The sequence below is a fragment of the Salvelinus alpinus genome, chromosome 33 (assembly GCF_045679555.1).
Source record: "Salvelinus alpinus chromosome 33, SLU_Salpinus.1, whole genome shotgun sequence".
Lineage (NCBI taxonomy): Eukaryota > Metazoa > Chordata > Actinopteri > Salmoniformes > Salmonidae > Salvelinus > Salvelinus alpinus.
In genome coordinates, this window is record NC_092118.1 from 25,850,230 (window position 1) to 25,878,209 (window position 27,980).

General features: G+C 47.3%; 2 protein-coding genes and 1 long non-coding RNA gene across 10 annotated transcripts in view; 2 read left to right on the forward strand and 1 right to left on the reverse strand.

The window, feature by feature from the left end:
• The window catches only part of LOC139562977 (adenylate cyclase type 2-like), an 85,236-nt gene extending 83,605 nt beyond the window's left edge, over nucleotides 1-1,631 (forward strand). For all 5 annotated transcript variants that reach the window (XM_071381197.1, XM_071381200.1, XM_071381199.1 and 2 more), the window contains one exon: nucleotides 66-1,631. In XM_071381197.1, the coding sequence (XP_071237298.1) occupies nucleotides 66-212 (147 nt within the window). In that variant the 3' untranslated portion in view covers nucleotides 213-1,631. The remainder of the gene's footprint in view (nucleotides 1-65) is intronic.
• Nucleotides 1,632-1,715: 84 nt separating this feature from the next.
• On the reverse strand, nucleotides 1,716-9,461 carry LOC139562979 (bromodomain-containing protein 7-like). 3 transcript variants are annotated; one of them, XR_011672469.1, is made up of 17 exons: nucleotides 9,324-9,461; nucleotides 8,679-8,824; nucleotides 8,195-8,303; nucleotides 7,966-8,023; nucleotides 7,343-7,487; nucleotides 7,048-7,158; nucleotides 6,533-6,705; nucleotides 5,546-5,672; nucleotides 5,315-5,390; nucleotides 5,007-5,114; nucleotides 4,496-4,631; nucleotides 4,065-4,167; nucleotides 3,916-3,975; nucleotides 3,096-3,230; nucleotides 2,682-2,822; nucleotides 2,140-2,280; nucleotides 1,716-1,880 (listed from the first exon to the last, which is right to left on the reverse strand). XR_011672469.1 is itself a non-coding variant. In XM_071381203.1 (17 exons), the coding sequence occupies exons 1-17, from the start codon at nucleotides 9,364-9,366 to the stop codon at nucleotides 1,819-1,821; spliced, it is 1,842 nt and encodes a 613-aa protein (XP_071237304.1). In that variant the 5' UTR covers nucleotides 9,367-9,461; the 3' UTR covers nucleotides 1,716-1,818. The 3 variants fall into 3 exon arrangements, 2 of the variants coding, with proteins under 2 accessions (XP_071237304.1, XP_071237305.1); XM_071381203.1 differs by having other exon boundaries at nucleotides 3,128-3,230; XM_071381204.1 differs by lacking the exon at nucleotides 8,679-8,824 and having other exon boundaries at nucleotides 3,128-3,230; nucleotides 9,324-9,453.
• On the forward strand, nucleotides 9,432-27,980 carry LOC139562980 (uncharacterized). Of its 2 annotated transcripts, none has more exons than XR_011672470.1 (3): nucleotides 9,432-9,489; nucleotides 27,343-27,560; nucleotides 27,793-27,980. It is a non-coding gene; the product is annotated as an uncharacterized lncRNA (long non-coding RNA). The 2 variants fall into 2 exon arrangements; XR_011672471.1 differs by having other exon boundaries at nucleotides 27,343-27,548.

A 27,980-nucleotide genomic window follows, 5' to 3' on the forward strand; every position in this document is an offset into this window, starting at 1 on the left:
ATGGCTGCATGCATTCAGCATAGTAATGTGTCTTGTTCCTTGCTTCATGTCTGTTTCTGCTCCAGGTCACAGAGGAGACGTCGGACGTGCTCCAGAAGCTGGGCTACTCCTGCGAATGCCGAGGCCTCATCAATGTCAAGGGAAAAGGCGAGCTGACAACCTTCTTTGTGTGTACGGACATGAGCAAGCAGCAGGGAATGGGCCTGAGCTGAGCACACTACTGTGTGTGTGTGGACTCTGGGCCTGGTTGCTTATACGTGTGCTGGGTCGGTCGCAGGACAGTCTAGCATTCAGCACAGACTAATTACACGAACGCACATAAGTTAACATTCTTAGAGTAAACCTACCGGAGCACACAAATATAATCCATCTCAGTGCTTCAGTCAGCGATGATCCTGACCAGAACAAGACTTGAAGACATTACCTTGTGGTCCTAGAGATTATATTTCGGATTGTTCATGTTTCCAGGAATCCCTTTTGGAGATTCTTTATTGGAAATAAATTCTTACTGCAGCTGACTTGTTTTGGAGATCCAGTTCCAACGTGTGCATTCAATTGACATGGAGGTTACGTCAAGCACTGGTCGTCGTCATACTGGATTCTATCACCTGATATTCCTGGAATCACGATGCACAAAAAAAGATATTCAGTCCGCTCTTAAAACTGAGCTGTTTATCAAGCAAATGGTGACCAAAACAATGGAGTGAGTTCTGCTGCATGTGGAGTGACAGAAGTGTACTGTTCATACTCTGTCATGGTTTTCTAGACCTTAAAAAGGTAGACTAAGCGAAATTGCGTTGTAACGAGCTGCACCGCAGATATTGCGATGCAAGACTTTGCTCACGGGTTCCCTTCATGCTGTGACAGCAGCGAAGTTTAAACTTGCACTCCAACGCTCTGTGGAATGGACAGTTTATATGGTATGAAGTGTACTGTTTTCAAATAAGCTGATGAAGAATAAGTGCTATATGCACTACAATCAATTTGAGTAAAACAAAACATTCTGGTGACTGTATGAAAAGTTTAGTTTGACTGAAACAAAACAGAATTGTCTTGAGAGCCTAACTCAGTGCTGTGCAGTATACTTCAGCCATAGTTGTAAATTTATAGATTGCATTGACTAGCCAACATTAACCTGCAGACAGGCAGCGTATGCTTTTTGGGAATCGTTGGTCAAACTAACATTGTATTTGGTGTTCTTTGTGTACCTAAACCTACTGTCTGTTAATGTTATAATACCGTGATAAGGCAATTTTTAAAAGACCACCTGAAATCTCAGCCTGTTTGGTGGGATGGAGTTTTGGCCAGGCAGTAAATTAGCTAAGACCAATAAGAAAGAGTTCCAAACCGCTAGGCCAATAACAGCTTGTTTTCAGCTCTCCCCAATCAGACCATGGACAGTCCTAGCAAAGAGCAAATTTAGCTTAGAAGCTGTTTGTTTCATTGAAAACAGTAACACACTTGTTACCCATAAATGATTTAAAATGTCTGCATTGGACCTTTAAGATACATTCTTCTCTGTGCCTCAAAACTGACTTGTCCTGTGGCCTTACTCGACATCTGACTGCCAAACGAATGTGTCCATGTCTGTCATGTTGCTTTCTGAGGAATAAATGTGAGTTTGCATTTTGTACAGTTGCGATAAATTGTTAGGCTGAATCCCAACTTGATATACAAAGACAAGGAATAACAGATTGGATAAGGTAGATGACAAATGGCTTAATATAAAAGGTTTATTAAAATAAATGTAAACAAATAACCTTTTTGTACACTACAACAGAGATTGGATGTTATCAGGAGGATGGTTGTGAAATTCCGTTATACTGCGATGACTGGAATCTGCTGAACTTCAGGCACGGTATCCATCGGCTCAGCATCCACTGGAATCAAGATGAGACATAAGGGAATAGCTTTGACATTTCAATTCATATGTAGCCATAACATTTATTGTTTATACACACCAACACCATTCAATACAACTTTACCACCTCAGGGGCAATTTAAAAAAGTCAGTTTTGCACGTAGGCCTACTACTTCACTTAACACATTCCCAAAATCAACCAGTATATGGTTAGAATGTTTACTACTCCTGAACTAAATGATAACCAGGGAAACAGATGCCGGGTGGTTTAAGCCTACCTGTGGTGAGGTCTATGAGTGGTTCATCTGCCTCTAGGGGTATAGCGATGCCCATGGCCCTCCTGATCCCATACACACTGCTCACATCTCCTGGAGCCACCTGACTGGTCAGTTGGGCCAGGTTACCAGTCACCTTCTCAGCTACAGGGAGACAAATGGTGAAATTATGATAGAGCCCAACTTCAAGCCAAAGGTAGAGTCCAAATACAGATCACTGGTAGTGGTGTAGCTGGTGTAGCTGAGAAATGGATGGCCCAGGCATTTCTTCCATTGGAATTAAGATAGTCAAAAGAAAATAGCTTGACAGAAATCCATGTTTAGTCATAACTGTTTCTGGTTGCACTATTTTTACAGGGTTCAAACCAAAGCTTGAATCCAAACAAAGACTTGTGGGGGAAAGGGGATATCTAGTCAGCTGCACAACAATGACTTCAACTGAGATGTCTTCTGCATTTAACCCAACCCATTTGAATCAGAGCCCCCCCCCCCCAATAAAATAGACAGTGGAATTCCATTCTCCTTTAAAATAAATTAAGTGTTACCCAGCTGCAGCTCCTTGGTGGTTAGGGCTAGCAGGCAGATGTTAAGGGGCTGCTTGACACTCAAGCGTTCCCTCTGCGCTTCCTGCAGCTCGCGGAGGAGCTTTGTAGTCTCATCCAACTTCTGCTGGAAATGTTGGGCCTCTGATGCACAAAGACATACACACTCTTGTTACTCAAATATCATAAAGTAAGCTTGCATTGACCTGTGCAGGGTCATCTACAATGCGTTCTATTTCTTGAATCCTCCATCTTATCTTCATAGACCTCATTCAACTGGGACTGCACATGCCATACAACAGCCCAGGGAGGCTGCAGGAGTCAAACACCTCAATAATTACCTTGAGGAAGGGTTTAAGCCTAGGAGATTTAAAATGTAACTCTTTGGCTCTCAGTAGCTTTAGAGAATTAACTTGCATGCTGTTGGGGTTTGCCCCGCTGATCTTTACCCTCAGAGAGGAGGTCCGGTGGATTCAGGAAGTTCAAGCCGATCACAGAGCCCAGGGAGGCTAGCCTGCTTACAGCCTGCTTGCTGGCTTCGGGTTCAACCACCTGAGGGAAAAACAGAAGGGTTAGGTTAGTAAAAGCATTTTTGTTTGGATTCCAAGTCACCCAGTGCTGCAGTCAGTGAATCTTTGAAATTGCATTGCTGAAAGGAAAGGCATCAGCCAGGCCAGCTCTTTTCTAGTAGCTCCAGTCAATATCTCTGTCAGTCCCTTTCCAATAAAAATCAAATGAAATAAAGAGCCACAGCAACATCCAACCAGGGAATGAGGATAAACTAGACACTGGCCAAGCACAGCAAACAGCCAGGTATAGAGCTGCTGTGTGCTTAAGAGAGGCCTGATGCTTTTCTTTCCTCCAGCCTCTACACTGCTGTGACTGAGGAGCCATTCAGCCGCCCAACGAAGGGGGGCGCAGAAAGAAAACACAGACATTTCCACATCCCAGAGAGTGTGTGAACAGACCTGGTCTCAGGGACTGGTGGAGAAAGGCAGTGTTTTGAAGGGGAAATGTTCTTTCTGTGTGTTGGATCATAGCAGCTAGCTAACGAGCCTGCCATGTTGACACAGCTGGAACAACAGCTACGGCATGTGCAGAAGCTGTTAATATTATCCAACACTGTTGGTGGGGCGGGTTAGCTGGGGTTCACTTCAGCTGGGTGTAGTTGACCTAGGGTGTGGTGTCTGTCCTTTATCTGCTGAGGTTGTCCACGTTTAGTGTATCTGAGACTTACCTCCATGTCCTTGTCTCCAGTCTCAGAGGTTTCTGTTGGCCCTTGCTCATCTGGACAGGTCTGGTGGGTAAGAACACATCAAGTTAGTATTGTCCAAAGAAATGTTAAAATAACTGTAGCCGTATAATTCCCATGCTTAATGGTTCTACCTCTCTCAGGGTTTTGGAGTGCTCCCCGTTAATCAACGCGTCCAGGAGGTTGTCTGCCAGTTTGTACATGTGATCCTCCGATTTGGACAGGAACTCCGAGAGGCTGCAGACACAAAAACAGACACATTACATCAGTGTGTGTATGGTAGTCACATTTGGTCTCCTCTCAGAAGCAGTAGGGTCGTATCAGGTTTACCATGTGGTTTTAGCCTCCACCACAGTGAATCTCATCCACACCAACAGAACCATAGAATGCCTACTCATATACAAACCCAATGAAATACAGGGGCATCTGGACTGTTATGAGCATGCTGGAATGCTCAAAGCTTTGTTTGGAATGATTTACTGTAAAGTAGGCCCTTGTAAATGTCAGATCTGGACCATAATATTACACCGTAATGTAGGGGGAGGATGAGGAGCAACATGCATACCTCTCAGATCCCTGGAGGCTGGCTTCCTCTCCATAGAAGGAGTAGATCAGGTCAGTGTCCTCTTTCCCGATGTTGGCGAAGCTCGAGTCGTAGGCGGGTGCGTAGGAGGTGTACGGACCATAGTTCATGTACGATACTGCGAGAGCGGAGGTTGGGTTACATTACAGCTCGTAAACACTGATGGAGATACAGGACCACAGGCTGAGAGCTCAGCCTCTCAGAGATACATTTATTGGACTATGAAAAACAGATTTTTATAGAATCACAATCTGACATGGCTACATGACCTTATGGAAAAATAATTGTTGGCCATGAATGGATTTATAAATGGATACATTGAGACTGGTAGTTATGTTGGTTGAACATTGGATTTATACATGCGCTTCTATACAAGCTCTGGGTTCAGACACTCAGATGAGAAGAGGTTATTCAGCCACTATTGGGAGATGATGGAAGTCGATAAAATGCTTTTTTATTATTAAACCTTGTCACTAAGGCCCCTTCAGCTAACCTGGTGTGACCATGTTCCTCTTGTCCTCCTTGAAGCCCTGCAGGGTGTTGAGGCCACTCTGCAGCCGGTTGGACATCATGCCCAGCTTCACAGGGCAGTAGCCCACATCTGTAGAGATAAGAGTTAATTGAGAAAGAGGCTCATTTACAATTAAAAGCTGATGATTTTATTACACTCGTTAGGTTCATCAGAAAGATAGAGTTGATGACAGTTGGAATCAATCATGGATTCTGGTTTTCCCCATGTTGCACAAATAGAAATGGATATAGCGCAACTAGCTAATTGCGGCCGTGACTGACTGGACCCACCTCCAGCAACAAGATCAACTGGGTTCAGGATTGCCAGTGTGGTGGAACCATCAGACTTTCTCCTCTCAAAGTCCAGCTACATAACCAAATAAAACAATAGTTCTATTATTACATTAGGGAACATAAATATGTTCACTAAATTAGACCATACATTTCCTTTATTGTAGATGGGGTAAGAGAGCTTGGTTGGCCTAAACAGTTTAAGCCAATTCCATAGCCTGTAGCTCTCACCTCACTCTCCAGCCCTCTGTTGGACAGTTTGCCTCCTGAATCGTCAATGAGCTTGCGGATCTCCTCAAGCTCCTTCTCTGCCTGACTGACGACCTTGGACACTTTGTCTTTGGAGTCGTTGTCTTTCCTGGAAGTATTGAAGAACACAGAGTATAGAGGAGTAGGAGACTGAACTTAACTGATTCCTAGGGTTTCATTGCTCAATACCAAAAAAGGATCAGCAGAAAATAGGAATTTATTTTGCTGGCAGCCATTAGTGATTACAATACATTTTGAAACAGTCATAACATCTAAATCTAATAGAGAATACATTTCATGCTATAGCTACAGTACATGTTCCCAATGAATATGCTGCCAGTATACTTTCAATCAAATCTTATAAGTCCTCATGCAAAAGCATTTCAAATAAAAATGTATTTGTCACACGCTCCAAATACAACAGGTGTAGACCTTAGTGAAATGCTTACTTACAAGCCCTTAACCAACAATGCAGTTAAGAAAATACCTTAAAGAACAGAATTTTCTACCCATTACACCTCAGTGGGGTTTACAAGGACAACAACTCCTAGGTTTCAGAGAGTGATTGGTGTGAAAGGTGCTGCATAGTGCTGACTGAACACAAGACCTGACACGCTCAAAGGCATTCCTTTCATTATCTCTCATCCTCCAGCCAGTCTGTGGAAAGAACTGATCCACCAAACACTTGGGAGAACAAGCCCACAGCACTTGGACACTATCCATGACTTAACATTAGTGTGTAATACTGCTTGCTTGCTTCCTGGTTGGAATCTGTGTTTGGTAAATAGCCGAGAACAGCTTCTCACAGTCTAAGCTATGAACAAGCACCGTAACCCCTATCTGAAGTCTATATATTAGTTTATGTAAATTGTGTCCGAGACCAATATCCATATATGATGACTCTCCAAGCAATTAATAACTAAAAGCATATTGTCAGTGTTCATGTGCAGGGTAAAGTTATCACGGTACCTGGGAGTGTTTGGTGCAGACTGGGCAGTCTCGCTAGGATCTGTGGGGCTGGGGCCATCTTTACACTGGTCCATGCTTGAGTTTCCCACCTCTCCAGTCTTACTTAACTGGTTGGCTGGGTTCTCTAGGTCAGCCATGAACTCAATACTCTGCCTCAGGCTCTCAAGCCTCTCCTGTGGGACAGCGGGAGAGACAAGAGTTGACTCAGTGTTTCACCGCAATTTACGCCACAATCTGTCGTGTTCCAATCTCAGGGTCTTGTGATTAGTGTTCTGGGGCCCCAATTATCAACAACAAAAAAACATTGTGGTGAAAATTCATATCTAAACATTCAGGGGTATGAATATGGTGCCCTCTGCTGTTCGTATGTGGCAACTAGTGATTATGTCACCCAGGCACACATATGGCCAGTTTCCTATACACAGATTAAGCCTAACCCAGGACCAAAACCCATTCTCAAGGGAAGATCCCATGTGTATGTGTCAAATTTACTTCTGTAGAGGCACTCCGCTTACCGGGCGGAGGATCTTCATGCCAGAGTGGAGCAGCTTCCTGGCAGCTTTGTGGTAAATGGTCTCTGGCTTGTTGTAGATCATAGCATTCTCACACATGATCCTGAAGTCCTCCTGTATCAATGGAGACACACGGCAGTCAGTCACTGGACTCTGCATATGTTTAACATTGGTTTTCTATTTAATCAACACTTCAGGCTTGATTGTCAATCAATCCACTGCTTTAGAATGACAGACGACTAAATAAAGCTATTCTGAAAGTTATTTGTCAAGAAGGTAGTGCAGCTGACAGGTGTACCTTGAGCTCCTCTAGTGACTGGTAAAACTCATTCTTGACTTTCTCCTTCATTGCGCTGAAGTCCATGGGCCGCTTGATGATCGTGGAGTAGCCAGGAGCGATGAGGTCAGTCACAGGGAACGAGAAAAACGCACTTGGGTCTTTCCTACAAGAGAAAGTCAGTTGTTGCTTTGTTAGGCCTCAATGCAACAACTATTTTACCAGGTAAGTTGACTGAGAACACATTCTCATTTACAGCAACGACCTAGGGAATAGTTACAGGGGAGAGGAGGGGGGGATGAATGATCCAATTGGAAGCTAGGGATGATTAGGTGGCCAGATTGAGAATTTAGCTAGGACACCAGGTTTTTATTTTACTAGGCAAGTCATTAAGAACAAATTCTTATTTACAATGACGGTCAAACCCTAACGACGCTGGGCCAAACGTGAGCCGCCCAACGGGACTCCCAATCACGGCTGGTTGTGATACAGCCTGGAATCGAACCAGGGCCTGTAGTGAAGATACTCTTACGATAATTGCCATGGGATCTTTAGTGACCATAGAGAGTCATCGGGTTATGTTTAGACCAGAGGAAACAGACTGCTAATCAATTCAACGACAATTTCTTAGTAACAAGCTTCACCTTTGGAGCTGTCTGATGAGTTGACTCAAGGCTTCCTGCAGTGGGGTCAGTTCTTTCTCTGAGAATGAGAAAAAAAGCACACGAGAGAGTGAGGGAGTGAGGTGGGTAAAGAAAGAGATTAAGAAAGATAAATAATGGTTAAAATGACTTCATATATCAATAGAAATTAATGGCCAAGAAAGGATTATGGAAAAGTGGCAGCCATTGTAGAAACTGGCAAGTAAGTTACCTTCCACTTTATTCAAGGAGGATGCCAGATCTGAATGGATAGGGGTCCTGCTCGCCTCCCTATCATCCCAGTCTGTATCAGCGTCCTGTCCCTTCTTCTTCTTTGTCATCTAAATGCACCATATAAACATGTTTGTTGACACGTAATTATCATTTTTGATAGATCACCTAAGAGTCTATTGGCCAAATAAACCCCTTTTTGAATTCCGAAAATCAAAAGCCACTTCAACGTTTAAGTATTGGGCTCTTGGGCAAATCCATGTGGTCAGAGCTGAATTCCCCAACAGGATGGTCTCTGCTCCACTCAGTTGGTGGAGTTCATCAGACACTTAAACATAGGTGGAGTTTAGTCAGCTAGCACCACCCATGGCATGCCATGGAATGAAATGGCAGCTAGTCTCCCCTAGACATTCCCCTCAAAAACAGTACACAAAAGGTAAACATGGGCTGTAATGAAAATATGGATTCCCAAACTCGATCCTTTCCTTATCCCCTTTCTTCTTCTTTTTCTTGTCCTTGTGTTTCTCTAAATCTGGATGTTCATCAAATGTGTTTTCAAAGCTCGAGCTTCCAGTCGTCACCTCATTTCCAGCAACCTTGAGAACCAATTTAAGTGGTCTCTCCCCGTACTCTGTAGATGGGACACATTGGGTTAGCTTTAAGTATATTCCCAAATATTTGATCGTAACCAACTCAAGTTGCTGCTGACAGTTCGCTAGCCAGCTCGCTCAACTGTGAGGTATCCAACTAGTTAGCTAACTTAACTTGCTATGTTGCAAACAACAACGTTAGCTAACGTTACCTCCCTACCTGGCTAAAATATGTAAATTAGTATAACTTAGCAGCTAGCTAGCCATTTCAAAGTTCAATCTTTGGTTCAATGCATTTGGATAAATGATAAGGCGGACAGCAATACTCGAATTAGATAGCTATATTTTAACATCTGTCAATTAGCTAACATTAATGAGTTCGGTACATATCATATGACTAAGCTAGCTGGATAAGTTAGCTAGCTAACTTGCAGTGAATTCAAATGGGTGATTATGCGTTAGCTAAACGAAGCGCAAGCCTTTTAATTGTCCAATCAATTCAACCAATAACAGCGCATTGGCGACCTAAATGTGTCTTACCTTCATATTTTTCAGACTTGTGCTTTTTATGCTTCTTGCCCATTATTTATATGGTTAGAATCTTTACGCTAGCTAACAACAATGTTATTCTTTGTTTTCTCTCCTGGAAGGGATAGCAATCGATTGCAGAGTGCTTGTTTGGTGCAGCGCCGCATGTCGGCTGGAGGTAAAATCACATTATTTTATAACCATGTGCAATGTTTATTTGTAGATAAGCCAAACAAACAGTGTCCGTGTTGTATGTTTTTACTGTATTTTTTATTTTATTTATTTTATTGTGTTAGAAATAGTCCCAGGCTGTATCACATCCTGTCGTGATTGGGTGTTCCAAAGGGCAGCGCACAATTGGCCTAGCGTCATCTGGGTTTGGCCGGGTAGGCCGTCATTGTAAATAAGAATTTGTTGTGAACTGACTTGCCAAGTTAAATAAAGGTTATATATATTTATATTTTAAATGACATAAGAATGTATCAACTTTAGTTACCTGTAGGGGGTGTGATTAACACAGTATTGGATAAGAGCGTCTGCTAAATGACTTAAATGTAAATGTATTGGTCTCAAGGTTTTCCTAAGACTTCTAAACTGGACAGCGGAATCAGAAGCAATGTAGGCCTATAGTACATTTGTTCATTTTTTAATTTTTTAATTTATTTCACCTTTATTTAACCAGGTAGGCCAGTTGAGAACAAGTTCTCATTTACAACTGCGACCTGGCCAAGATAAAGCAAAGCAGTGCGACAAAAACACAGAGTTACACATAAACAAATGTACAGTCAATAACACAATATAAAAATATATGTACAGTGTGTGCAAATGTAGAAGAGTAGGGAGGTAAGGCAATAAATAGGCCATAGAGGCGAAATAATTACAATTTAGCATTAACACTGGAGTGATAGATGTGCAGATGATGATGTGCAAGTACAGATACTGGGGTGCAAAAGAGCAAGAGGATAAATAACAATATGCGGATGAGGTAGTTGGTTGTGCTATTTACAGATTGGCTGTGTACAGGTACAGTGATCGGTAATCTGGTCGGACAGCTGATGCTTAAAGTTAGATAGGGAGATATAAGACTCCAGCTTCAGTGATTTTTGCAATTCGTTCCAGTCATTGGCAGCAGAGAACTGGAAGGAAAGGCGGCCAAAGGAAGTGTTTGCTTTGGGGATGACCAGTGAAATATACCTGCTGGAGCGTGTGCTATGGGTGGGTGTTGCTATGGAGAATTCCACACCACCCATGGAGTTAGCAGGAGCAGGTACCCCGGTCCGAGGGGTCGAGGAGCGCGTCCGAGAACACTCGGCGATGCTGCAACATCTCGGCGCCACGATGGATTGCGTTGTCCAGACCATGGACCACGACCAGCACAACCGGGGTTACCACTACCCGTCCCTCCTATATCCGGTCCTAGTGGGATGCGTCTCGCCCTTCCCAGGGAGTATGATGGGACGGCAGCACGGTGCCAGGGGTTCCTATTACAGCTGGACCTATACCTGGCTACCGTTCACCCGGCTCCCTCGGGAAGGGAGAGGGTGTCCGCCCTCGTCTCGTGCCTCTCGGGGAGAGCTCTGGAGTGGGAAAACGCTGTGTGGGGAAAAGGAGATGCGGCGTTGGACCACTTCGAGGAGTTCACCCGAAGGCAGGGAATGTCTCTTCCACCTGAGGCAGGGGACGAGGAGCGCCCAGGAGTTCGCCCTGGAATTTTGGACCTTGGCCACCGGAGCAGGTTGGAACGACAGGGCCCTCATCGACCACTGCCGATGCAGCCTGCGCGAGGATGTCCGTCGGGAATTGGCCTGCAGGGATGCCTCCATCACCTTTGACCAGCTGGTGGATCTGTCCATTCGGTTGGATAACCTGCTGGTCACCCGCGGACATCCAGAGAGGGCTCTGTCGGTTCTAGCTTCCAGCACCCCCGCTCCGGTGCCTATGGAGCTGGGAGGGGCTGCGCTCAGGGAGACCGGAGGAGGGGCCTTCACGTGCACCATCTGTGGCCGCAGAGGGCACACTGATGGTCGGTGCCGGGTTGGTGCCTCTGGGAGTCGAGGCAGCAGGCAGGGCTCTCTGGCGTCACCCCAGGTGAGTTTGCACCACTCTCATCCAGAGCCCTCTGTTGTCCACCTGTTTGTGCATGTTTTTTCCCCCGAGTTTTCCCCGCATTCCCAGAATAAGGAGCTCATCGATTCAGGCGCGGCTGGGAATTTTATCGACAGAGCATTCGCCCTTAGTTTAGGGATCCCCATTGTTCCTGTGGTTAGACCCTTCCCGGTACACGCTCTGGATAGTCGACCATTAGGGTCCGGGTTTATTAGGGAAGCCACCATCTCCCTGGGCATGGTGACGCAGGGGGGTCACGAGGAGAGAATCAGTCTCTTCCTCATTGACTCTCCTGCGTTTCCCGTGGTACTAGGCCTTCCCTGCTTAGCTCGTCATGACCCCACTATTTCATGGCAACAGAGGGCTCTCACGGGGTGGTCGCGGGAGTGCTCGGGGAGGTGTGTAGGGGTTTCCATTGGTGCTACCACGGTGGAAAATCCAGACCAGGTCTCCACCGTGCGCATCCCCCCTGAATATGCCGATTTGGATTTATTCTGGTAGATGCCGCACTTACCAGGAGTCACGTGTATCCCCTGTCGCAAGCGGAGACGGCGGCTATGGAGACATATGTCTCTGAATCCCTGCGTCAGGGGTACATTCGGTCCTTCACTTCACCCGCCTCCTCGAGTTTCTTTTTTGTGAAGAAGAAGGAGGGAGGTCTGCGCCCGTGTATTGACTATCGAGGTCTAAATCAAATCACGGTGAGGTACAGTTGCCCGCTACCTCTCATCGCCACGGCGATTGAGTCAATGCAGTGGGTGCGCTTCTTCACTAAACTGGATCTTAGGAGCGCTTACAACCTGGTGCGTATCCGGGAGGGAGACAAGTGGAAGACGGCGTTCAGTACCACCTCAGGGCATTATGAGAACCTAGTCATGCCGTACAGGTTGATGAATGCTCCATCAGTCTTACAATCCTTTGTAGACAAAATTTTCAGGGACCTGCACGGGCAGGGTGTAGTGGTATATATGGATGACATTCTGATTTACTCCGCTACACGCGCCGAGCATGTGTCCCTGGTGCGCAGGGTGCTTGGACGACTGTTGGAGCATGACCTGTACGTCAAGGCTGAGAAATGCCGGTTCTTTCAGCAGGCCGTCTCCTTCCTAGGGTATCGCATTTCCACCTCAGGGGTGGAGATGGAGAGTGACCGCATTTCAGCCGTGCATAATTGGCCGACCCCCACCACGGTAAAGGAGGTGCAGCAGTTTCTAGGGTTTGCCAATTACTACCGGAGATTATTCCGTGGTTTTGGCCAGGTGGCGGCTCCCATTACCTCACTGCTGAAGGGGGGTCCTGTATGTTTGCAGTGGTCGGCTGAGGCGGACAGGGATTTTGGGCACCTAAGGGCTCTGTTTACCTCAGCTCCCGTGCTGGCCCATCCGGATCCCTCTTTGGCGTTCATAGTGGAGGTGGACGCGTCCGAGGCTGGGATAGGATCCGTGCTCTCTCAGCGCTCGGGCACGCCACCAAAGTTCCGCCCCTGTGCCTTCTTCTCGAAGAAGTTCAGCCCGGTGGAGCGGAACTATGATGTGGAGGACCGGGAGCTGTTGGCTGTGGTTAAGGCTTTGAAGGCGTGGAGACATTGGCTTGAGGGGGCTAAACACCCTTTTCTCATCTGGACTGACCACCGCAACCTGGAGTACATCCGGGCAGCGAGGAGACTGAATCCTCGTCAGGCAAGGTGGGCCATGTTTTTTACCCGTTTTGTGTTCACCCTGTCCTACAGACCAGGTTCCCAAAATGTGAAGGCAGACGCACTGTCCCGGCTGTATGACACAGAGGAGAGGCCCATGGGTCAGACTCCCATACTCCAGGCCTCCTGCCTGGTGGCGCCGGTCATATGGGATCTGGACATTGAGCAGGCGTTACGTACAGAGCCCGCTCCCCTCCAGTGTCCCGTCGGGCGTCTGTAGGTTCCGTCTACTGTCCGTGACCAGTTGATCTATTGGGCCCACACGTCACCCTCCTCTGGTCATCCGGGGATCGGTCGGACGGTGCGCTGTCTGAGTGGGAAGTACTGGTGACCTACCTTGGCAAAGGACGTGAGGGTTTATGTTTCCTCCTGCTCGGTGTTCGCCCAGTGTAAGGCTCCTAGACACCTGGCCAGAGGTAAGCTACATCCCTTACCCGTTCCACAACGGCCTTGGTCACACCTGTAGGTGGATTTTCTGACCGATCTTCCTCTCTCACAGGGAAACACCACGTTCCTGGTTGTTGTGGATAATTTCTCTAAGTCCTGTCATCTCCTCCCTCTGCCCGGTCTCCCTACGGCCCTACAGACTGCGGAGGCCTTGTTTACACACGTCTTCCGGCACTACGGGGTGCCTGAGGATATACTGTCTGATCGAGGTCCCCAGTTCACTTCGAGAGTTTGGAGGGCGTTCATGGAGGGTCTAGGGGTCTCGATCAGCCTTACCTCAGGTTTTCACCCCGAGAGTAATGGGCAGGTGGAGAGAGTGAACCAGGATGTGGGCAGGTTTCTGCGGTCTTATAGTGGGCGGCTTCGTGCCCTGGGCAGAGATGGAGCAGAACTCGCTCCGCCACTCCTCCACTAACCTCTCCCCTTTCCAGTGCGTATTGGGGTAACAGCCGGTTCTGGCGCCGTGGCATCAGAGTCAGACCGAGGCTCCTGCGGTGGACGACTGGTTCAGGCGTGCGGAGGAGACATGGGAGGCCGCCCATGCTCACCTCCGTGCTGCCGTGCTGCGCCAAAAAAACAGCGCGGACCGTCACTGCAGTGAGGCCCCGGTATTCACACCGGGGGACCGGGTCTGGCTCTCGACCCGAAACCTGCCCCTGCCCTGCCGGAAGCTGGGTCCGCGGTTTGTGTGGCCATTTAACGTCCTGAAGAGAGTGAACGAGGTGTGTTACAGGTTACAGCTTCTCCCCGATTACTGAATTAACCCCTCGTTCCATGTGTCTCTCCTTAGACCGGTGGTGGTTGGTCCGCTCCAGGAGTCTGAGGTACGGGAGGGTCATCGGCCCCCTCTGGACATCGAAGGGGCCCCGGCGTACTCCGTTTGGTCCATCATGGATTCGAGGCATTGGGCAAGGGGCCTTCAATACCTCGTGGAGTGGGAGGGGTACGGTCCGGAGGAGAGGTGCTGGCTTCCGGTGGAGGACGTGTTGGACCCTTCAATGCTGCGGGAGTTCCACCATCTCCGGCCGGATCGCCCTGCGCCTCGCCCTCCGGGTCGTCCCCGAGGCCGGTGTCGCTGGAGATGCTGGAGCCGCGCGTCAAGGGGGGGTACTATCATGACTTCCGCCGAAGTCGGCTCCTCTCCTTGTTTGGGTGGCGTTCGGCGGTCGACCTCACCGGTCTTCTAGCCATCGTCGCTCCACTTGTCATTGTTCCACTTGTCATTGTTCCATTTGTTTTGTCTTGTTTCCCCGCACACCTGGTTTACATTCTGTCACGTTCTGACCTTAGTTCTTTTATTATTTCTTTGTTTTAGTATGGTCAGGGCGTGAGTTGGGTGGGTTATCTATGTTTGTGTTTCTATGTTGGTTTTTTCGTTTGGCCTGGTATGATTCTCAATCAGAGGCAGGTGTCGTTAGTTGTCTCTGATTGAGAATCATACTTAGGTAGCCTTTTTACACCTGGGTTTCGTGGGTGGTTGTCTTCCGTGTCTGTGTGTTCCACACGGAACTGTTTCGGTTTTCAGTAGTTCACTTTATTGTTTTGTATCTCAGTGTTCAGTTTGTTCTATTAAAGATTCATCATGAACACTTACCACGCTGCGCATTGGTCCTCCTCTCTTTCTCCCAACGAAGATCGTTACACATTCCCTAATTATACTACATATATATTCCCTCTGTTTCCCCCATGTCTTTGTGTGGAACTGTTTTGTTACATGTTTCGTGTTACGTGCCAGGCTGGTTTTTCCCCGGGTACCGTGTTGAACCTGAGTGTGTTTAATTGTTTACCTTATGCATTATTGTGACTGTTGTCGCGCTTTGCACTTTTGCCATTTGGCTGGAGGTTTTTTGACGCAGTTGCGTCCGTCTGTTGCGCCTGATCACAACTCTCCGCTCTCCTGCACCTGACTTCTTACCAGAAGCACACAACCTGACATTTAGTTCTCTGTCGGACTGTCTTTGTGTGGATGCCGATAGATAATAATACTCTAACTTGAACCTACTTTGAAACACTGAATTGTTTTTATTTCATGTAATAACTCCTATTGTCATTATGGATCACAAATAGGAGTTTTACTTGCCCTGGCCTGGTCCCAAGACCAGCAAACTGTGAACTGTCCAAAGGGAGAGATAGCCTAAGCTAACACTTGTACATGGCTTATTATTAGGACACTGCACAGGCTTCTGCTTTGCCTCCTCTATCCCCTTCAGAGCTGTTATGCTCTGTTAAATCGCCACATATTTTGCAGGCCGATGAATGACAGATGTTTTATTCATGGAGGGAAGATAGTGTGCATTCTTTGAAGCACATTCCAGGTTTTATGAAGAGGCAGAGGATGGGGGCCGAGAATCCAGTTTCTCATATTCAGAATTGGTGGAAACGAAAAGAAACAGAATCGGCCATTCCGGCCATACCTTCCTTTCAGATGGAAAGGAGATTCTGAGGCTCTGATGAATGTATAATTTGTATAATCATCTATGTATAATCATGTATGGCTATCAAAACAATCCTCAACAAATTATAATTTATCTGGATATCAACGCCTCTACATTTTTGTGAAGTGATCATATTTTTACATTTCAAAGTTGATCATTGAGGATTTTAGTTGTATTCTATCTGTACAGCAAAACAGTTTAGCGTTATCACTGCCCGGCCCACGCAAGCAAATATCATTTTTCTTTTGCCCTTAAGGATAACCGTTTTAAGCAGTGAAATAAATCATGTCAGTTGATTTAAAACCCATCACTCTTGTTCAGCTCAGGCTTAATACTGTCACTGTCTGGTGAGTTCTGATACAGAGGCCTAAAGGAGGAGCAGTGTCGCAGCTTCTTTATCAATAGTCTCGACTATTATCTGCCTGTGTTGTCACTCTCTATCCCTCACAAGCCTTGGGGAGAGAGAATCACTGTCCAGTACTCGGTGTCCCTTGAAACTGAGATAAGGCTCAAACCATTTAACACTGACATGTCAAATCTTCACTTTTCTTGAGGAAAGAGCTTGAATAAGCTAACATTATGGCTGAAAATCACTACTACTACACTGAATACCTATAAACATATGACAGAGGTCCTATACTTTCAGTGCATTTGAAGGGGTGTACTGTAACTCAATAGAAAGCTGTATAGCGTGTGTCCCAACCTGTACCCCTACTCCCCAGCCCCAGCCCTTATTCCCAGCCCCATCCTCAGCCTGCTTGCCTGTCTGTACTCTGTACCCCTACTCCCTGTCCAGAGAGGCCATGGGATCCATCTGTTTCATTTCATCTGTGGCTCTGCACACGCTTTGGAAGTCCATGGACGTCTCGGGATTAAAAGGAGATCGGTTACACCGAACAAGGCTAACAAATGGCAGATGTTGTGGAATTCATTATCCCCTGTCACAACAGAGGGGCTGAGGGGACCCAGAGATTATTTTCCACATGAAAGCATGCAGCATCCTAACGGAACCATGGGAAACCGCTTCCCACTCTGTGGCCTGTATGGAATGAACATTTTTGGTCTCCATACATTCACAACAAAAACACAAACAGTGGGACACAAAAGAGGGTTTGAAATGGTTTATCTGTCTTGCACATGGTTTGGGTTTGACCAATCCATCAGCACTCGAGTTATGCAGTGTTTACATGCCACTGTAGGGCCAAAATACTATCATCATTTGAAATGTAAGCCATTGGAACAATCCAGTTTCTACAGTTTTAGAATACCAGAGAACCGTGTTGTAACATTTTTGTACAGACATTGGTAGTGATTTTTTATGACCTTGGACAACCCAGTGTTATGCTATTGTGCATTGAAAATGGTCATACTATGTTATTCTCTATAAGCTTTTGCAATGCACTAACATCCAGGATCTCCAGCACATAATAATTATTTCTAAATGACCTGAAAGCATGTAATCAAATCAAAGAAAATGTTATTGGTCGTGTACACAGAATGAATGGCACATCAGTTGTTCCCTGACAGAGATAAACACTGTGAAGCAGATTCACGTTTTCTTCTTTAAACTCAAAGGGAAGCAAGCTGAATCCTATTCAGGTGTGACAGAGATGATGGTTTAGGGTCACCATGTCTGTCAACAACGAACAGGGTTTGAAAATGTATAACCAGCAATCAGATAAAAGAGATATAAACATCAAAGAGTCGAGGCCAATCATTCTTTCTCTCCTGCCTGTCTGTCCTGACTGCTGCCAATCTGTCACTGTGATGGCTGCATTGAGACTCCATCACTCACTCAATCACAGAATGACGTTTAACTCTCCTATCTACGGCCTTCACGGTGTCTGTGTGTAGCTTTGGTTTTCTATTAGACTGTTATAAGACTGTATTACTCCCAACATTCACCATGGCAGAGGTCCCAATATCTCTAATACAGTCTTGAGCCACTGGAGTCACTGGATATGACCTGGCTCTGTGTTGGAAGTTCCAACTTGGAGCAAAGCACTGTACATCACTATGGTGATGAAATCATCATCTACTGTAGTCTGTACTGTGTTGATTTCGTGATTATTCGCTCAAAAATATTGTAAAACTAGTTTCAACAGCCAGGGTACCATGTGCTGCTACAGATAGAGGAGAATCAATGCAGAGCTGTGTTTTGAAGTGCTGCATGAGGTCATTTGATGTGCTGTCATTAGCATCTCCCGCCTCCCATCGTCAGACCTAGTCTTCTCTGATCCAATTACTGTAATGTATATTTTATTGGGCTTTACTTCGTGTTTTTGTAGTTTAACATCTTGTGCTTTAAGGTGCTTTAACGTATTATTCTGTTTTTGAAAGCTCCATTTCAATGGATGTGGAAGTTATTTTTGTGGAGAGTACTCTGATGTGTGACTGTGGGGGAGTCTTGTTGGGGGTTGACAGTGTCTGCGTGTTTATATGACAAAGAGAAGGAGGGGGAGGAGGTGTGTGTGTTTTCAAGAAGGGGGGGCAACCAGTGATTTATGTCACTCTTGGCATTTTTCTCTATAAGCCTCTGAAGACAGTGGTACTGGGGTGGAGAGAATACACAGGGGACCAGTGTTCAAAGCCTGGTGATGGTCCTCTTTCAGATCCTAAGCTGCATGAAAAGTTCATAGAAAATGTGAAGCAGCCATTAGGAAATGGTCTCTGAGTCTGCAAACACAATGAGAGTTTACCATCCAGACACACTGATTGGTACTGTATGAGGGGGTAACACTGTCTGTGCACTCGTTGACGTTCCACATTTTACGGGGAAGGAACTTCCAACTTTGGGAGTTAACCTGACATTCCAACCAAAGGTTGTGACTCCCAATTTGACACCCAATAATGAGAGGCGGTGTTGACTCATCCCAAATTGTAAAAAAAAAACTATAAGGCCTATTTTTTCAGAGTGAACCATTAACCGCCCCAGGGCAGCAACTTTAACAGTATCTTTCCATCTGCTATATTAACTGCCCTAAGGGTCGTAACATCTATACCTTTCTGCAGCATTGACCGGGACTGTTAGAAAATGAGCCTGCATGCTGTCCTCTAATGCTCTTACGGTGTTATAAAATTAAATCTGCCGGTAAGGAATAAATAGCCCACATTAATGTGATTTCCAAGGCCTTGGCAGAGAAGGAGGGAGAATACCATGTGGGGAAGACCGCAGTAATTGTCTCATTTCTAGACAGACGCCCACAGGTAAGAGTAATTACAGAGGCCCATTACTCCCCATCCCATCCGTACATCTGGTCTATGTGTTTGTGTGCTGGTCTCTCGGGCAGGCGGGCCCCGCTGCAGATTCAGATTGCATAGGTGTGGCTTTGGTGCGACATCCGAATGTGACACATGAAAGACAAAAGAGGCCTAGATCAACAGAGGGCGTCTCTGCCCCATTCTGCTGCTTCAGCGTCAATCTGGCAGATGGCATGGGTCTGTCTGAGGCCCCGGCATCGAGGAGTGCAGCGGCTTCAAAGCGCCTCTGTAATCTGCAGGAACATCACAGGCTGGGAGAAAGTGACTGTCTCTCCCAGACACCCGCTCTGCTAAGAGGGCGAGTGAGACCGTAATGAAAGGCAGATAAAGGGATTGTTGGGATCGCTAGGCGCAGGCAGCCAGGGCCGACTAAGCCTCACACACAAAAAGAACATCAGGTAGAGAGGTAAGATAGTCTTTCTTCTTCTTTCACGCTATTCTTTTTCTTTTAAGAATCTGCAGATAAATGATCAAGTCAGTTATTTTGTGATACGCCTCCAAAAAACATGAACACAGTGAACAACAAATAATTACTCGATTCAGTCGAAAAATGGACACACTGTGATAGGTAAGGTAGGGGTATGGGGTAAACTCAGTGGTGGAAGGAAGCTTGATGAATACCACAAGTTACTTACAAGTGTTGCAGTTTCTTTTGATGTGCTAGTCAGGTCTGATGTCTGCTGACAACCACAGTACTAATCAGACAGGAACTCAGGTCTTTGTCACCTCCATGTTGTATTCATATGCCACATGCTGACTGCTGTGTGGATCCCTCACTTCATTTGGACTAATTACATCTGACTTTAAAGTGACTTCCCAGTTCACTGCAGGTTTATGTCTTATTCCAGGGACACTTTGATTCCTGATGATACCAGCAATATCAAAGGCATAGCGTGGTATAATTTAGTTTCCTTCTCCCCAGTTGTACCATGGTTTTATGATTGATAAGGGAACAATGTCAAATGTAGACCTACTTTATCTTCCCCTAGTCTCTCCCCACAGCCGCTGTGGAGCGCCATGAGTCTTACAAGCAATACTACCTTCCTCCTAATTTGGAAGGGACGAAATTCTTGGAGAATATTTAATGATTATAACAACTGTATGGATGGTGCATTCATTTAGGCATTGCTATAGATACACATAGGCGCTAATAGTCTTTGTGTGAGACTAGCTACACTGTATATCGCATTGATTTATTCAGGAACAAGGATCCTCTCCACCTCTCTCTGAAACACTTTTTGATCCCTAATGTTCCACATGTTTGACGTGGTGTGATGGGGGATGTAGTAGACAGCTCTGTCCCAGGAGACCAGCTCTAGACTGGGGGTAACAGCAAGCGTATGAAGCTGGAGCTGCTCAGTGGGCTAGATTCGCATGGATGGATCCGCCATAGTCTGCAGGCCCCGACTCTGTTCCAGAGCCTGGGGACTTGTTAGCTTAGCTACCGTTTGTCTGGGCAGCTATTCTCCACTCCTATGGTAGGCCTACAGTGCAGATTTCTCTACCGTCTTGACAAGCAACTGGACTGTGCCAGTCTGTCAAAGCTCTTAATGGTTCCAGCTTTCAAAACTTAGATTGTGCAGGTTTCTTAGGTTGCCCGTTCATTCCCCATCCTTCCCCATCCCATGGAATAAATGTTGTTGCTCATAATCCTGGACTATCGGACCACCATTTTATTACGTTTGCAATCGCAAAAAATAATCTGCTCAGACCCCAACCAAGGAGCATCAAAAGTCGTGCTATAAATTTTGAGACAACACAAAGATTCCTTGATGCCCTTCCAGACTCCTTCTGCCTACCCAAGGACGTCAGAGGACAAAAATCAGTTAACCACCTAACTGAGGAACTCAATTTAACCTTGCGCAATACCCTAGATGCAGTTGCACCCCTAAAAACTAAAAACATTTGTCATAAGAAACTAGCTCCCTGGTATACAGAAAATACCCGAGCTCTGAAGCAAGCTTCCAGAAAATTGGAACTGAAATGGCGCCACACCAAACTGGAAGTCTTCCGACTAGCTTGGAAAGACAGTACCGTGCAGTATCGAAGAGCCCTCACTGCTGCTCGATCATCCTATTTTTACAACTTAATTGAGGAAAATAAGAACAATCCCTAAAAAAAAATGGATACTGTCGCAAAGCTAACTAAAAAGCAGCATTCCCCAAGTGAGGATGGCTTTCACTTCAGCAGTAATAAATTCATGAACTTCTTTGAGGAAAAGATCATGATCATTAGAAAGCAAATTACGGACTCCTCTTTAAATCTGCGTATTCCTCCAAAGCTCAGCTGTCCTGAGTCTGCACAACTCTGCCAGGACCTAGGATCAAGAGAGACACTTAAGTGTTTTAGTACTATATCTCTTGACACAATGATGAAAATAATCATGGCCTCTAAACCTTCAAGCTGCATACTGGACCCTATTCCAACTAAACTACTGAAAGAGCTGCTTCATGTGCTTGGCCCTCCTATGTTGAACATAATAAATGGCTCTCTATCCACCGGATGTGTACCAAACTCACTAAAAGTGGCAGTAATAAAGCCTCTCTTGAAAAAGCCAAACCTTGACCCAGAAAATATAAAAAACTATCGGCCTATATCGAATCTTCCATTCCTCTCAAAAATCTTTGAAAAAGCTGTTGCGCAGCAACTCACTGCCTTCCTGAAGACAAACAATGTATACAAAATGCTCCAGTCTGGTTTTAGACCCCATCATAGCACTGAGACTGCACTTGTGAAGGTGGTAAATGACCTTTTAATGTCATCAGACCGAGGCTCTGCATCTGTCCTCGTGCTACTAGACCTTAGTGCTGCCTTTTATACCATCGATCACCACATTCTTTTGGAGAGATTGGAAACCCAAATTGGTCTACACGGACAAGTTCTGGCCTGGTTTAGATCTTATCTGTCGGAAAGATATCAGTTTGTCTCTGTGAATGGTTTGTCCTCTGACAAATCAACTGTACATTTCGGTGTTCCTCAAGGTTCCGTTTTAGGACCACTATTGTTTTCACTATATATTTTACCTCTTGGGGATGTCATTCGAAAACATAGTGTTAACTTTCACTGCTATGCGGATGACACACAGCTGTACATTTCAATGAAACATGGTGAAGCCCCAAAATTGCCCTCGCTAGAAGCCTGTGTTTCAGACATAAGGAAGTGGATGGCTGCAAACTTTCTACTTTTAAACTCTGACAAAACAGAGATGCTTGTTCTAGGTCCCAAGAAACAAAGAGATCTTCTGTTGAATCTGACAATTAATTGTAAAGTCGTCTCAAATAAAACTTTGAAGGACCTCGGCGTTACTTTGGACCCTGATCTCTCTTTTGACGAACATATCAAGACTGTTTCAAGGACAGCTTTTTTCCATCTACGTAACATTGCAAAAATCAGAAATTCTCTGTCCAAAAATGATGCAGAAAAATTAATCCATGCTTTTGTTACTTCTAGGTTAGACTACTGCAATGCTCTACTTTCCGGCTACCCAGATAAAGCACTAAATAAACTTCTGTTAGTGCTAAATACGGCTGTTGGAATCCTGACTAGAACCAATTTTTTTTATCATATTACTCCAGTGCTAGCCTCCCTACACCTGTTTCCTGTTAAGGCAAGGGCTGATTTCAAGGTTTTACTGTTAACCTACAAAGCATTACATGGGCTTGCTCCTACCTATCTTTCCGAGTTGGTCCTGCCGTACATACCTACACGTACGCTACGGTCACAAGACGCAGGCCTCCTAATTGTCCCTAGAATTTCTAAGCAAACAGCTGGAGGCAGGGCTTTCTCCTATAGATCTCAATTTTTATGGAATGGTCTTCCTACCCATGTGAGAGACGCAGACTCGGTCTCAACCTTTAAGTCTTTACTGAAGACTTATCTCTTCAGTGGGTCATATGATTGAGTGTAGTCTGGCCCAGGAGTTTGAAGGTGAATGGAAAGGCTCTGGAGCAACGAACCGCCCTTGCTGTCTCTGCCTGGCCGGTTCCCCTCTCTCCACTGGGATTCTCTGTCTCTAACCCTATTACAGGGGCTGAGTCACTGGCTTACTGGTGCTCTTTCATGCCGTCCCTAGGAGGGGTGCGTCACTTGAGTGGGTTGAGTCACTGACGTGATCTTCCTGTCTGTGTTGGCGCCCCCCCTTGGGTTGTGCCGTGGCGGAGATCTTTGTGGGCTATACTCGGCCTTGTCTCAGGATGGTAAGTTGGTGGTTGAAGATATCCCTCTAGTGGTGTGGGGGCTGTGCTTTGGCAAACTGGGTGGGGTTATATCCTTCCTGTTTGGCCCTGTCCGGGGGTATCATCGGATGGGGCCACAGTGTCTCCTGAGCTACCATTGGGAGGCATGAGGAGCTACTGCTGGACGTTTTGGAAGGGCTTTGTTCCCTGACGGAACGCCACGACCAAGGGTTCAAGGCTATTATGGAGCAAATCAGTGAGTTAGCGCATAGGTAGCCTGCCACCTCTGAGACCTCCCAACCACCCAGTAACCTGTCTACTATCAGTGGTGGGTTTGTACGGCCTACCCCGGCTCCCCGAGAACCCCACTTAACTCCTCCGGAGCAATATTCTGGGATCCTGGAACCTGCCAGGGTTTTCTTTCTCAGTGCTCCCTTATTTCTGAGCTACAGCCATCTTCGTTCCCTTCCGACCATTCGAAGATCGCTTATATTATTACGCTAATGTCGGGAAGGGCGCTCTCCTGGGCTACGGCAGTTTGGGAGCAACAATCCCAAAGGAAGGTGTTCGATTCTCCGGTATCCGGGAGAGAGGTGGCCCGAAAACTACTTGAATTACGTCAAGACTCCCGTAGTGTGGCAGACTACACAGTAGATTTTCACACGTTTGCCGCCGAGAGTATCTGGAATCCAGAGTCCCTATTCGATACCTTCCTTCACGGACTTTCAGAGGAAATAAAAGACGAGCTAGCAGCTCGGGAGTTACCACTGGGCCTCGATTCCCTTATCACCCTTACTCTTAGGATTGATGGGCGTCTACGGAAATGCAGGAGTGAGAGGAGGTCTGGTCTTGGGCACACTCGTTCATCCGTTGCTGCTCGTTCATCTCCGAAGGAATCCGGAAGTCCCTGAAGGCTGTATTTCCGAGAAGACCCGAAGCCACCCGAGTTCCCTCGAGAATCATCGCCGATGGTTGAGTCAGATACACCGAAACCTATGCAACTGGGAAGACCTAGATTATTGCCTAGGGAACGTTCACATAGGCTAAGTTACAACAGTTGTCTGTACTGTGGGGCTGCGGGACATTATATAGCCACCTGCCCGGTTAAGAGACTTATTTCTTTAGTAGGTACAAGTACTCGGGTGAGCCAGACTGGGAATCCTCTAATTCCCATCAACCGCACTCCCTTTTTTGTGATACTGCTGTGGGGAGGCCAGCCTAAGTCTTAAGGATTTTCTTGACTCCAAAAACACAACCCCGTTATTGACTGGACCACGAGTTCAATCCTGGGTTGGAGTCCGTTCTGCCATTCCCATTGCCTCAAAGCAGCGCTGACGGCCTCCTCAGGGCTTAAGTCAGGCCTCGGATTTCATTGCCGTCCCCGCAGAGTACCAACACTTCCTGGAGGTCTTCAGCAAGGCACAAGCTACTTCTCCTCCCTCGCATCGTCCCTACGATTGTGCCATTGACATTCTCCCAGGCACCACACTGCCTCGTGTTCGGGTATATTCCCTATCCGGCCCGGAGACCAAGGCCATGGAGGAGTATAATAAGGACTCTCTGGCTGCTGGAGGCATCCGTCCTTCTGCATCCCCTGCCGGTGCAGGGTTTTTCTTTGTGGAATGATATAAAGATCAAGAACCATTACCCCATACCACACCTCTCCTCAGCTTTTGAACCTCTCCAGGGGCTACCCACTTCTCCAAGCTAGACATTCGGAATGACTACCACCTGGTTCGGATACGCGAAGGGAATGAGTGGAAGACAGCCTTCAACACTGCCAGTGGACATTATGAGTACCTGGTCATGCCGTTTGGACTCACCAACACTCCCGCGGTCTTCCAGGCCCTGGTAAATGATGTGCTCCGGGACATGTTAAATCGGTTCGTGTTCGTCTACCTTGACGACATCCTGTTTTTTCCCGTCCTGCCCAAGAACACGTCCTCCATGTTCGTCAAGTCCTTCAGCGCCTCCTGGAGAACCAGTTATTTGTGAAAGCGGAGAAATGCGAGTTCCACCGTTCTACCCTCTCCTTTCTGGGATATGTCATCGCTGAAGGAATTGTCCAGATGGACCCAAAAAAGGTGAAGCAGTAGTGGATTGGCCCGAACCTACGTCCAGGGTGCAGCAACAACATTTCCTGGGGTTTGCCAATTTCTACCGGTGTTTCATTCGAGGCTACAGCACCCTGGCGGCCCCCCTCTTGGCACTCACCTCTCCCAAGATACCGTTCATATGGTCTCTAGCGGTTGATAGAGCCTTTGTGGACCTGAAGCATCGGTTCACTACAGCCCCCATCCTCGTCCATCCGGACCCATCCCGTCAGTTTGTGGTTGAGGTCAATGCTTCTGACATTGGAGTGGGGGCAATCCTGTCCCAACGATCCGTCCAGGACCAAAAGCTCCATCCCTGTGCCTTCCTGTCCCATCGTCTCAACTCTGCAAAAAGAAACTACGACGTGGGTAACCGAGAACTGCTGGCGGTCAAGATGGCACTGGAGGAGTGGAGACACTGGCTGGAGGGAGCAGAACATCCGTTTTTGGTATGGACCGACCACAAAAATGTGGAATATCACTGCACAGCCAAGCGCCTTAACTCCAGGCAGGCCCGGTAGGCTCTGTTATTCACCAGGCTCAACTTCACCATTTCCTATCACCCAGGGTCCAAGAATGTTAAACCTGATGCCCTCTCTCACCTGTACAGTCCCGCTGCCACATCCTCTGACTCTGAGACCATCCTCCCTACCTCATGCCTTGTGGCTGCTGTGGGCCGGGGTATTGAGACCCTGGTCCGCAAGGCACAACGTTCCCAGCCTGCCCCTGGAGGGGGCCCGGCTAACTGGTTGTTCGTCCCTAATTCAGTCCGGTCCTGGGTCCTGGAATGGGCTCATTCCTCCAGGCTTACCATCGAACCCTGGCCTTCCTCCGACAACGTTTCTGGTGGCCCACAATGGTTCCTAACGCCTCTGCCTTCGTCGACGAATGTACTGTTTGTGCTCAGAATGAGACTCCGCAGCAAGCCCCTTCCGGCCTCCTTCAGCCACTACCTGTCCCTCATCGTCCCTGGTCCCATATCTCCCTGGACTTTGTCACTGGGCTCCCTCCGTCTGATGGCAACACCGTCATTCTGACGGTAGTGGATCGGTTTTCCAAGGCCGCCCATTTCATCCCTCTCCCCAAACTACCGTCTGCCAAAGAGACGGCCCAGCTCATGGTGCAGCACCTCTTCAGGATCCACGGACTCCCGTTGGACATGGTCTCCGACCAGTGTCCTCAGTTCTCGTCTCAGTTCTGGAAGGCGTTCTGCACCCTAATTAAGTTGTCGGCCAGCCTGTCATCCGGATTCCATCCCCAATCCAATGGCGAGTTGGCGCGAGTAAACCAAGACCTGGAAACAACCTCAAAATACCTCGTCTCGACCAACCCCACTACCTGGAGCCGACAACTGGTCTGGGTGGAGCATGCCCGGAACACTCTTCCCTGTTCGGCCACGGGACTCTCCCTTTTCGAGTGTTCCATGGGGTATCAGCCTCCGCTCTTCCCAGTACAAGAGCAGGAAGTCAACATACCCTCGGCCCAGATGTTCCTCCGCCGCTGTCGGCGTACCTGGAGAAGAGCCCGGGCGGCGCTTCTCAAGCCCAACTCCAGGTGTCGTCGACAAGCAGACCACTGCCGGACTCCAGCTCCTCGCTATCACATTGGGTAGACGGTATGGCTAGCCACACGGGACCTGCCCCTTTGGGTGGAGTCCCTCAAACTTTCCCCCCGTTTCATTGGCCCTTTCCCCATCTCTAGAGTCCTTAGTTCCACTGCCGTTCGTCTTTTGTTACCCCGTACCCTCCGTATTCACCCTACGTTCCATGTGTCTAGGATTAAGCCCGTGTCTCACAGCCCCTTGTCTTCTGTTTCCAGGCCCACCCCTCCGCCCTTTGTCATCAATGGCCATCCGGCGTATACGGTGAGACGCCTCCTGTGTGATCAACCACGGGGCAGGTGTTTCCAGTACCTGGTCGACTGGGAGGGTTATGGCCCGGAGCAGAGGTGTTGGGTCCCCGCTAGAGACATCCTGTACCCAGCCCTCTTCGCCGACTTCCACCGCCAGCACCCCGGTCAACCAGGTATGCACCCAGGTAGGACACCAGGTGGCACCCCTAGAGGGGGGGGGGGGGGGTACTGTCACACTCTGATCTGTTTCACCTGTCCTTGTGCTTGTCTCCACCCCCTTCAGGCATCACCCATCTTCCCCATTATCCCCTGGGTATTTAAACCTGTGTTCTGTCTGTTTGTGCCAGTTCGTCTTGTTTTGTCCTGTCAACCAGCGTGTTACTCCGTGCTCCTGCTCTTTCCTCTGTTTTTTGCTAGCCCTCCCGGTTTTGACCCTTGCCTGCCTTGACTCTGAACCCGCCTGCCTGACCATACTGCCTGCCCTGACCTCGAGCCTGCATGCCATTCTGTACCTCCTGGACTCTGACCTTGTTATGATCTTTTGCCTGTCCACGACCATTCTCTTGCCTGCCCCTTGGATTATAATAAATATCAGAGACTCAAAA

Coding starts and splice junctions, on each gene's coding strand:
- LOC139562979 (XM_071381203.1), bottom strand. CDS start 9,366: ATGGGCAAGAAGCATAAAAAGCACAAGTCTGAAAAATATGAAG. Junction 6,706..7,047: donor GCATGAAGATCCTCCGCCCG/GTAAGCGGAGTG, acceptor GCTGTCCCACAG/GAGAGGCTTGAGAGCCTGAG. Junction 5,391..5,545: donor ACAGAGGGCTGGAGAGTGAG/GTGAGAGCTACA, acceptor TTGGTTATGTAG/CTGGACTTTGAGAGGAGAAA.